At 45.0% G+C, this 12,500-nt stretch overlaps 1 protein-coding gene across 11 annotated transcripts in view; it reads left to right on the forward strand.

The window, feature by feature from the left end:
• kif21b (kinesin family member 21B) overlaps positions 1-12,500 on the forward strand; it is a 370,384-nt gene that overhangs the window by 224,464 nt on the left and 133,420 nt on the right. For 9 of the 11 annotated variants that reach the window (XM_061984919.1, XM_061984922.1, XM_061984923.1 and 6 more), the window contains 4 exons: positions 8,597-8,780; positions 8,854-9,057; positions 9,125-9,226; positions 12,273-12,438. In XM_061984919.1, the coding sequence (XP_061840903.1) occupies positions 8,597-8,780; positions 8,854-9,057; positions 9,125-9,226; positions 12,273-12,438 (656 nt within the window). The remainder of the gene's footprint in view (positions 1-8,596; positions 8,781-8,853; positions 9,058-9,124; positions 9,227-12,272; positions 12,439-12,500) is intronic. The other 2 variants (XM_061984918.1, XM_061984921.1) reach the window with 1 other exon arrangement.

The raw sequence follows: 12,500 nt of genomic DNA on the forward strand, positions 1-12,500 counted from the left end.
ATAGAGGTGCGGAACATGGTCCACTCGGACTCAATGTCCAGCACCTCCCTCGTGACATGTTCAAAGTTCTTCCGGAGGTGGGAATTGAAACTCTCTCTGACAGGAGACTCTGCCAGACGTTCCCAGCAGACCCTCACAATGCGTTTGGGCCTGCCAGGTCTGTCCGGCATCCTCCCCCACCATCGCAGCCAACTCACCACCAGGTGGTGATCGGTAGAAAGCTCCGCCCCTCTCTTCACCCGAGTGTCCAAAACATGAGGCCGCAAATCCGATGACACAACTACAAAGTCGATCATGGAACCGCGGCCTAGGGTGTCCTGGTGCCAAGTGCACATATGGACACCCTTATGCTTGAACATGGTGTTTGTTTTGGACAATCTGTGACGAGCACAAAAGTCCAATAACAAAACACCACTCGGGTTCAGATCCGGGCGGCCATTCTTCCCAATCACTGTCGTTGCCAACATGAGCGTTGAAGTCACCCAGTAGGACAAGGGAATCACCCGGGGGAGCACTTTCCAGTACTCCCTCGAGTGTATCCAAAAAGGGTGGGTACTCTGAACTGCTGTTTGGTGCGTAAGCACAAACAACAGTCATGACCCGTCCCCCCCACCCGAAGGTGGAGGGAGGCTACCCTCTCGTCCACCGGGTTGAACTCCAACGTGTAGGCTTTGAGCCGGGGGGCAACAAGAATTGCTACCCCAGCTCGTCGCCTCTCACTGCGTGCAACACCAGTGTGGAAGAGAGTCCAACCCCTCTCGAGAGAACTGGTTCCAGAGCCCTTGCTGTGCGTCGAGGTGAGTCCGACTATATCCAGCCGGAACTTCTCTACCTCGCGCACTAGCTCAGGCTCCTTCCCCTCCAGCGAGGTGACGTTCCACGTCCCAAGAGCTAGTTTATGTAGCCGAGGATCGGACCGCCAAGTGCCCTGCCTTTGGCTGCCGTCCAGCTCACACTGCACCCGACCTCTATGGCCCCTCCCATGAGTGGTGAGCCCATTGGAGGGGGGACCCACGTTGCCTCTTCGGGCAACGTGGGGCCGGGCCCCATGGGGACAGGCCCGGCCACCAGGCGCTCGCCATCATGCCCCAACTCTGGGCCTAGCTCCAGAGGGGGGCCCCGGTAGCCCGCTTCCGGGCGAGGGAAATCTGAATCCTTGTTGTTTCATTCCCATAGAAGTCTTCGATATACATATATATATATATTAAATATATATATATGTATATATACAGGTAAAAGCCAGTAAATTAGAATATTTTGAAAAACTTGATTTATTTCAGTAATTGCATTCAAAAGGTGTAACTTGTACATTATATTTATTCATTGCACACAGACTGATGCATTCAAATGTTTATTTCATTTAATTTTGATGATTTGAAGTGGCAACAAATGAAAATCCAAAATTCCGTGTGTCACAAAATTAGAATATTACTTAAGGCTAATACAAAAAAGGGATTTTTAGAAATGTTGGCCAACTGAAAAGTATGAAAATGAAAAATATGAGCATGTACAATACTCAATACTTGGTTGGAGCTCCTTTTGCCTCAATTACTGCGTTAATGCGGCGTGGCATGGAGTCGATGAGTTTCTGGCACTGCTCAGGTGTTATGAGAGCCCAGGTTGCTCTGATAGTGGCCTTCAACTCTTCTGCGTTTTTGGGTCTGGCATTCTGCATCTTCCTTTTCACAATACCCCACAGATTTTCTATGGGGCTAAGGTCAGGGGAGTTGGCGGGCCAATTTAGAACAGAAATACCATGGTCCGTAAACCAGGCACGGGTAGATTTTGCGCTGTGTGCAGGCGCCAAGTCCTGTTGGAACTTGAAATCTCCATCTCCATAGAGCAGGTCAGCAGCAGGAAGCATGAAGTGCTCTAAAACTTGCTGGTAGACGGCTGCGTTGACCCTGGATCTCAGGAAACAGAGTGGACCGACACCAGCAGAAGACATGGCACCCCAAACCATCACCCAACCATGCAAATTTTGCATTTCCTTTGGAAATCGAGGTCCCAGAGTCTGGAGGAAGACAGGAGAGGCACAGGATCCACGTTGCCTGAAGTCTAGTGTAAAGTTTCCACCATCAGTGATGGTTTGGGGTGCCATGTCATCTGCTGGTGTCGGTCCACTCTGTTTCCTGAGATCCAGGGTCAACGCAGCCGTCTACCAGCAAGTTTTAGAGCACTTCATGCTTCCTGCTGCTGACCTGCTCTATGGAGATGGAGATTTCAAGTTCCAACAGGACTTGGCGCCTGCACACAGCGCAAAATCTACCCGTGCCTGGTTTACGGACCATGGTATTTCTGTTCTAAATTGGCCCGCCAACTCCCCTGACCTTAGCCCCATAGAAAATCTGTGGGGTATTGTGAAAAGGAAGATGCAGAATGCCAGACCCAAAAACGCAGAAGAGTTGAAGGCCACTATCAGAGCAACCTGGGCTCTCATAACACCTGAGCAGTGCCAGAAACTCATCGACTCCATGCCACGCCGCATTAACGCAGTAATTGAGGCAAAAGGAGCTCCAACCAAGTATTGAGTATTGTACATGCTCATATTTTTCATTTTCATACTTTTCAGTTGGCCAACATTTCTAAAAATCCCTTTTTTGTATTAGCTTTAAGTAATATTCTAATTTTGTGACACACGGAATTTTGGATTTTCATTTGTTGCCACTTCAAATCATCAAAATTAAATGAAATAAACATTTGAATGCATCAGTCTGTGTGCAATGAATAAATATAATGTACAAGTTACACCTTTTGAATGCAATTACTGAAATAAATCAAGTTTTTCAAAATATTCTAATTTTCTGGCTTTTACCTGTATATGTATATATGTTAGGGATGTCCCGATCCAGGTTTTTGCACTTCCGATCCGATACCGATATTGTTTTTGCATTTCCGATCCGATACCGATACTGACCGATACCGATACTGGCCTATCTGAGCATGTATTAAAATTTAAAGTTATTTAGCCTACTTAGTTGTCAGAATCATGTTGAAAAGGGTTTTAGTACTCTTGATAACAACTAGCCAGCTGAATTAGGGGAGTTTGAATAATACACAATGGTTGGTAACAAGAAACTGACCTGTTTATTCAAGGATAAACACAAAATAGACAAAATTATACATGACAAACAGAAATGGCATCATTGAACTAGGGCTGGGCGATATGGCCTTTTTTTAATATTGCGATATTTTAAGGCCATATTGCGATACACAATATATATCTGGATATTTTGCCTTAGCCTTGAATGAACACTTGATGCATATAATCACAGCAGTATGATGATTCTATGTGTTTTGATTGATTGATTGAGACTTTTATTAGTAGGTTGCACAGTGAAGTACATATTCCGTACAATTGACCACTAAATGGTAACACCCCAATAAGTTTTTCAACTTGTTTAAGTCGGGGTCCACTTAAATTGATTCATGATACAGATATATACTATCAGATATATACTATCATCATAATACAGTCATCACACAAGATAATCACATTGAATTATTTACATTATTTATAATCCAGGGTGTGGAGGGGGGCGCCGGATGTAAGTGTCAAAAAGACAGCCAAAAGAGTTTGATATGCGAGCACCTTAGAGGGAGCGTTGCTCGCACGGCTGCGCTAGCATCACAGCTAACGTGAGCCATGCTGCTACCTATCTGCTGGGAGAGGACGTATACGTATGTGACGTATGACGTGACAGTATGTGACGTGTGTAAGAAGGTGCGCTTGTCTGTCTGTGAGAGGGAGACACAGGAAAGAGTGAGAAGAGCCTGTCGTGTAATGCCAGTAGCTAAAAGCAACTGCGTGAGATTCCACAGACGCGTGAGATTCCACAGACGTGTGGATGTGTTGAAGGTGTGCTGGAAAAAGCGGAACAGAAATTACGGAGCAGCAGAAAAGGGGAATGTATTATTTAAATCAGTGCGTTGGAAAACACGGACCGGAGTTTTTTTTTAAACTGGATCTGGATCGGCATTTTCCCATGCCTTGCCGATACGCAATTTTTGGCAAATATCGGCAGCCGATCCGATCCAAATATCGGATCGGGACATCCCTAATATATATATATATATGTGTGTGTGTGTGTGTGTGTGTGTATGTATATGTATATATATATACATATATATATATATATATATATGTATGTATGTATGTATGTATATATATGTATATATATACATACAGTATATATCCATCCATCCATCCATCCATCTTCTTCCGCTTATCCGAGGTCGGGTCGCGGGGGCAGCAGCCTAAGCAGGGAAGCCCAGACTTCCCTCTCCCCAGCCACTTCGTCCAGCTCCTCCCGGGGGATCCCGAGGCGTTCCCAGGCCAGCCGGGAGACATAGTCTTCCCAACGTGTCCTGGGTCTTCCTCGTGGCCTCCTACCGGTCGGACATGCCCTAAACACCTCCTTAGGGAGGCGCTCGGGTGGCATCCTGACCAGATGCCCGAACCACCTCATCTGGCTCCTCTCGATGCGGAGGAGCAGCGGCTTTACTTTGAGCTCCCCCCGGATGACAGAGCTTCTCACCCTATCTCTAAGGGAGAGCCCCGCCACCCGGCGGAGGAAACTCATTTCGGCCGCTTGTACCCGTGATCTTGTCCTTTCGGTCATAACCCAAAGCTCATGACCATAGGTGAGGATGGGAACGTAGATCGACCGGTAAATTGAGAGCTTTGCCTTCCGGCTCAGCTCCTTCTTCACCACAACGGATCGATACAGCGTCCGCATTACTGAAGACGCCGCACCGATCCGCCTGTCGATCTCACGATCCACTCTTCCCTCACTCGTGAACAAGACTCCGAGGTACTTGAACTCCTCCACTTGGGGCAAGATCTCCTCCCCAACCCGGCACTCCACCCTTTTCCGGGCGAGAACCATGGACTCGGACTTGGAGGTGCTGATTCTCATCCCAGTCGCTTCACACTCAGCTGCGAACCGATCCAGTGAGAGCTGAAGATCCTGGCCAGATGAAGCCATCAGGACCAAATCATCTGCAAAAAGCAGAGACCTAATCCTGCAGCCACCAAACCGGATCCCCTCAACGCCTTGACTGCGCCTAGAAATTCTGTCCATAAAAGTTATGAACAGAATCGGTGACAAAGGGCAGCCTTGGCGGAGTCCAACCCTCACCGGAAACGTGTCCGACTTACTGCCGGCAATGCGAACCAAGCTCTGACACTGATCATACAGGGAGCGGACCGCCACAATCAGACAGTCCGAAACCCCATACTCTCTGAGCACTCCCCACAGGACTTCCCGAGGGACACGGTCGAATGCCTTCTCCAAGTCCACAAAGCACATGTAGACTGGTTGGGCAAACTCCCATGCACCCTCAAGGACCCTGCCGAGAGTATAGAGCTGGTCCACAGTTCCACGACCAGGACGAAAACCACACTGTTCCTCCTGAATCCGAGGTTCGACTATCCGGCGTAGCCTCCTCTCCAGTACACCTGAATAGACCTTACCGGGAAGGCTGAGGAGTGTGATCCCACGATAGTTAGAACACACCCTCCGGTTCCCCTTTTTAAAGAGAGGAACCACCACCCCGGTCTGCCAATCCAGAGGTACTGCCCCCGATGTCCACGCGATGCTGCAGAGTCTTGTCAACCAAGACAGCCCTACAGCATCCAGAGCCTTCAGGAACTCCGGGCGGATCTCATCCACCCCCGGGGCCTTGCCACCGAGGAGCTTTTTAACTACCTCAGCAACCTCAGCCCCAGAAATAGGAGAGCCCACCACAGATTCCTCAGGCACTGCTTCCTCATAGGAAGACGTGTTGGTGGGATTGAGGAGGTCTTCGAAGTATTCCCTCCACCGATCCACAACTTCCGCAGTCGAGGTCAGCAGAACACCATCCGCACCATACACGGTGTTGGCACTGCACTGCTTCCCCTTCCTGAGGCGGTGGATGGTGGTCCAGAATCGCTTCGAAGCCGTCCGGAAGTCGTTTTCCATGGCTTCCCCGAACTCCTCCCATGTCCGAGTTTTGGCCTCCGCGACCGCTGAAGCCGCACACCGCTTGGCCTGTCGGTACCTGTCCGCTGCCTCAGGAGTCCCATGAGCCAAAAGAACCCGATAGGACTCCTTCTTCAGCTTGACGGCATCCCTCACCGCCGGTGTCCACCAACGGGTTCTAGGATTACCGCCACGACAGGCACCAACTACCTTGCGGCCACAGCTCCAATCAGCCGCCTCGACAATAGAGGTGCGGAACATGGTCCACTCGGACTCAATGTCCAGCACCTCCCTCGTGACATGTTCAAAGTTCTTCCGGAGGTGGGAATTGAAACTCTCTCTGACAGGAGACTCTGCCAGACGTTCCCAGCAAACCCTCACAATGCGTTTGGGCCTGCCAGGTCTGTCCGGCATCCTCCCCCACCATCGCAGCCAACTCACCACCAGGTGGTGATCGGTAGAAAGCTCCGCCCCTCTCTTCACCCGAGTGTCCAAAACATGAGGCCGCAAATCCGATGACACAACTACAAAGTCGATCATAGAACTGCGGCCTAGGGTGTCCTGGTGCCAAGTGCACATATGGACACCCTTATGCTTGAACATGGTGTTCGTTATGGACAATCCGTGACGGGCACAAAAGTCCAATAACAAAACACCACTTGGGTTCAGATCCGGGCGGCCATTCTTCCCAATCACGCCTCTCCAGGTTTCACTGTCGTTGCCAATATGAGCGTTGAAGTCCCCCAGTAGAACGAGGGAATCACCCGGGGGAGCACTCTCAAGTACTCCCTCGAGTGAATCCAAAAAGGGTGGGTACTCTGAGCTGCTGTTTGGCGCGTAAGCGCAAACAACAGTCAGGACCCGTCCCCCCACCCGAAGGCGGAGGGAAGCTACCCTCTCGTCCACCGGGTTGAACTCCAACATGCAGGCTCTGAGCCGGGGGGCAACAAGAATTGCCACCCCAGCCCGTCGCCTCTCACTGCTGGCAACGCCAGAGTGGAAGAGAGTCCACCCCCTCTCGAGAGAACTGGTTCCAGAGCCCTTGCTGTGCGTCGAGGTGAGTCCGACTATATCCAACCGGAACTTCTCTACCTCGCGCACTAGCTCAGGCTCCTTCCCCCCCAGCGAGGTGACGTTCCACGTCCCAAGAGCTAGCTTCTGTAGCCGAGGATCGGACCGCCAAGTGCCCTGCCTTCGGCTACCGCCCAGCTCACATTGCACCCGACCTCTATGGCCCCTGCTATGGGTGGTGAGCCCATTGGAGGGGGGACCCACGTTGCCTCTTCGGGCTGTGCCCGGCCGGGCCCCATGGGGACAGGCCCGGCCACCAGGCGCTCGCCATCGTGCCCCAACTCCGGGCCTGGCTCCGGAGGGGGGCCCCGGTGACCCGCGTCCGGGCGAGGGAAATCTGAGTCTCGGTTCTTGCATTTCCATAGAAGTCTTCGAGCTGCTCTTTGTCTGATCCCTCACCTAGGACCTGTTTGTCTTGGGAGACCCTACCAGGGGGCATGGAAGCCCCCGGACAACATAGCTCCTAGGATCATTGGGACACGCAAACTCCTCTACCACGTTAAGGTGGCAGCTCAGAGAGGAGATACAGTATATATATATATATATATATATATATATATATATATATATATATATATATATATATATATATATATGTGTATGTATATATATATACAGTATATATATGTGTATATATACAGTATATATATATATATATATATATATATGTGTATGTATATATATATATACAGTATATATATGTGTATATATATATGTAAATATATATATATATACATATATATATATGTGTGTGTGTATATGTATGTGTGTGTATATATATATATATGTGTATATATATATGTGTTTGTGTATATATATGTATATATATTTGTATGTATGTGTATTTGTGTGTGTACGTGTGTTGTGTGCGTGTTTATGTATAGATGTATGTGTATATTTATATGTGTATATATATATTAGTGTGTGTTTGTGTATATATATATACACACACATATATATGTATATGTATATGCATACATCTATATATATATATTATGTATCTATATATATATATATGTGTGTGAATATATATATATATATATATATATATATATATATATATATATATATATATATATATATATATATATATAATATGTGTGTGTGTATATACAAACCCCGTTTCCATATGAGTTGGGAAATTGTGTTAGATGTAAATATAAACGGAATACAATGATTTGCAAATCCTTTTCAACCCATATTCAATTGAATGCACTACAAAGACAAGATATTTGATGTTCAAACTTTATTTTTTTTTTGCAAATAATAATTAACTTAGAATTACATGGCTGCAACACAAGTCAAAGTAGTTGGGAAAGGGCATGTTCACCACTGTGTTACATCACCTTTTCTTTCTTTAAAAATTTTTTTTTATCAATTTGAACATCAAATACGTTATCTTTGTAGCATTGATTATTATTGGGAACTCTGCTTCACTATACACACTTTTCAGTTTACGCACCATGTTCAAGAACCAATTAAGTTGGTAAATTGAGGTTCCACTCTCCTTGACATGCATTTTTTTTTAAATCTTTCACACATCTTTTGCTTCCTGACAGAAGCAGGAAGAAGCTGCAGCGTAAGCCGGCGGGTCCCGGTGCCCCTGCAGTCGCTGGACGGGCCGGAAGCTTCTCCAAGGCAGCCCGGCTGAAGTGGCAATCTCTGGAGCGTCGCATCATGGACATCGTCATGCAAAGAATGACCATCTCCAACGTGGAGGCCGACATGGACCGACTCCTCAAGGTAGGATTTGCTCCACCAGAAGGACGTTCATCAACAAAAGAACGCTGGCGTGATTTTTTCCTTCACGAGTCAGAAGCGAGAGGAGCTGACAGCCCAAGAGGAGGCGCTCTCACACAAGCGAGAGGTGTTAATGGCGGATGGGGAGGGCCCAGAAGCAGAGGACCGCCTCCTTGTGGAGATCAACGAGGACCTGGAGGTGCTGAACGCCAACATCGACTACATCAACGACAGCCTGTCCGACTGCCAGGCCACCATTGTGCAGATCGAGGAGACCAAGGTACACTACTCACAACATTTTGTAGTGTTAAGAAAAGTAACACCACTGATGCCCGATTATGGTCCAGGATGAGTTGGACTCCGTGGACACCTCAGTGGTGATCAGCTCTTGTTCGCTGGCTGAAGCACGCCACCTGCTGGACCATTTTCTCAAGGCCTCCATTGACAAGGTCTGCTTGGTTTAATAATCATGACGTCGTGTTTGCATTGTTTGTGTTGTCGGCCATGTTTAACAACAAACTATACAGTGTATTGATAACAATTTGTTTATGTTTTAAAAGCTGTTGTCCTTATCAGGGCTCGTGTTCTGTCCAATTTAGCAGCTTCCTCGAAAAAAAGCAACCAGTTGCGTAACTCAATAGTGGAGTCTATTGAATTACGCAGTCAAGTTAAAAAAAAAAAAATGCAACTTTAAGTTTCGTAACGCCGATTTGGACATCAAATAACGGCCCCACTGCAGAATTGCAGTTATTACTGTACTTTCAATGAGGTTATGTTTTCGCCAGGTTTACTTTGTTTGTCTGTTAGTTAGCAACATAAATACCTTTCTAAACGCCGATTTGGATATCAAATAGGGCTGCCACTAACGATTAATTTGATCGTCGATTAGTCAACGGCTACCTTAACGATTAGTCGACTAATCGGTTAATAAAGAGTACACATATTTAATGGCTCTAATTTTTCTATCGACATTTTAAATGCAGCTTAAGTTTTTTTAAGCATGTGCTTACGAACAACAATGATGACTAATTCATTCAGAAATATTTGTTTATACTGTAACTGTGCTGCTCATTCAGCTGTTACAAACATTAAAATGATTATTAAAATGTTTCCATTTAAAAAAAAGGAAAGGCAAAGTGCTAAAAAAAACCAATAAAGCTTGTTTATGTATTAAAAAAACAGTTAAAATATCAGCAAAGAAAACAAACAACAAAACACAAAATCTAACTTCCTCTTAAAGAAAATCATTTTGTGATGTTTAAAAAGCTGCACAATGATTTATTGATTATTGATGAACTCTTGTGTGCGCATGCGTGCGATTCGCATGTTTTTTATTGTGTCTTTTTTTACGTCATTGCAAGTTAACGCTGCTTTAAAAAGTAGTTGAATTGATGGAGACAAAGTTTAGCTGGCTGACTTTGGCTAAAATGATATAGTTTTTTGTCACACAACTTTGTCTCATACTTGTTAGCTAGCTAGCAAGGCACAAGCTCACACTCTTACGAGGTTGAGACCGTATCCTCCCTCCAGATGTCCGACATGATGTCTCTGCTTTAATTGTTCATGTTTTTAACAAGAATAAGAGGAAATATCCTCACACTTTACATGTTATCACTGGCAAGGTTTTTGCGAGTGGTGATGCATACCCGCTTCCGCCCGTAAAACCCGAGTGATGATGTCATGACTATTGTGGACAAATATAATTGTCGGCAACAAATTTTATTGTCGACTAATATCAAATATCACCTATGTAAATGTGTTTCTTTTCCCCAGAGTTTGTATGTTAGTTAGCGACATAAAATGGACGGATTTGGATTACATTTTCAGAAAATAGATCCTGGAACAAGTACTTCTCTAGTTGTTATTATTCATAAATGAGATTGTCAAAGCACTTATTGTTGGAAGTATATGTCACCGTACAGTATAGACAAGCAACAATCCATGCATTTGAAGCAAATCAATGTTTATACCATTTTTGTCTTGGTTTGTTTACTGTTCCTTAAAATAATGCTAAACAATAACCACAATAAATATGTTTTTTATGCCTACTGTGCAGAGGAAACAGAAGGCCCCATATCCAGATCTGGTCTATGGCCCTCTGCTTACCCCTGTTGGCTAATGAATGGCATATACTGTACAATTAATATTCCTGTTTAAGGGTGATTACAACACAAGTGTTAATGTGGAAGATACAATGAATGCAATATAATTTAACATGACTACTTAGTTGTGTTGTAACAACGTCTACATGAAGGAGCTGCCTTCGATGCGTATTTTGTTCAAGGAAAATAGTTGTAATATTTACGTTGTAGCGGTGGTTTGCGGAATTCGACAGAACACCGACCCCTGGCATAAACACTCTATACGGTTGATGGGGCCACATGACTACTGATCACTTCAGTAGTTGATCATCAACGTGGTCGTCGTGCTTTGCAGGTGTTTGCTTGTTCTACTTTGATAGACCGAATAACCTCGTTGATACACATGTACTTTGTTTCTGCTAAACTTTTATTCAGCGGTGAGTCAAAATTACTTTTGTAAAAGTTTTAGTTCGATTTAGCAACGTCCATTCAGAAGCCCATTAAGATAATTGCTAATTCAGCATTGCTCTGACCGCCGCCATCATGACAGATTTACGGCCGTAGTTCTAAATCGACCGTGCTATTTAGGTTTATACTGTAGCCGAACCGTTTCCCTAAGATATAATGTCTAAAATACTTTTGTTTGTTCATAGTTTTTGCCCATTTTTTTGTGTTTTGTTCACTTTTTCAATTAATACCTTAGCGGCATAGCAGTTTTGAATTGGCTTCATTGTGATAGGAGATATCACACACTTTTCTTTTCCCCAGGAAGTCATCAAGTTCTTTTTTGTACCTTTTCATACAAACATTACCTGGAATATAAAAACATGAACATATTGGAACAAAACTGTAGTTGTCAATTTTGCCTTTTTGTTTATTGTCTATTTGTGATTTTTTTGTACTAAATACAAATCTTTACATTCATTTTACAATATTTATTTCTTGATATATAATTAAGGTACTCAAACTGCATTTTAGTTGGTTGTCTCTTATGTGTGGTCGCCAATAGTAAGAGTAAACCCTTGTTTATCGCTGTTAATTGTTTTTGGGCTTCACCGTGGTAAGTACATCCCGCGAAGTAGGAGTTAATAATCATAATTTGAATATTTTCATCAATAAAGTATGGAAAACCTGTTTACGACTTTAAAAATACGGTTTTCAGAATTAAGTAAGCCATCGAGACATGAAATAAAACGAGCCGCAAACAGCAAAGTGCACTGTGGCAAAATCCGACGAGTACAGTACTCACTAGGCTGCAGTCAGCTCTAATAGCCCCTACATCGCGTTACATGAGTAATATTCAATATGGAAATACGCTAAATACATGCGTGTATAAGTGAGTAAATAAAAGCAACAACTAGTGTCGTGTGTGCAAATTACAGCAATGACAATACTGTAAGTATATTGTGTGTAGAGTTTACAGGTGGCCCAGAAGGAGGCTCAGATCAGACTGCTGGAGGGTCAGCTGAGACACACCGATGTGATTGGTTCATCCCAAAACCACATGATACTCGACGCCCTGCGGGAAAAGGCCGAGTACATCCCTGAACTCCAGGCTCTCATTTACAATGTGCAGCAGGGTGAGCGATGACTTGTTGGCTTATGAAGAGAGAAAGGATGGAGGCGCTCAAGTGGAGATTAT

The sequence above is a fragment of the Nerophis lumbriciformis genome, linkage group LG23, assembly GCF_033978685.3.
Source record: "Nerophis lumbriciformis linkage group LG23, RoL_Nlum_v2.1, whole genome shotgun sequence".
Lineage (NCBI taxonomy): Eukaryota > Metazoa > Chordata > Actinopteri > Syngnathiformes > Syngnathidae > Nerophis > Nerophis lumbriciformis.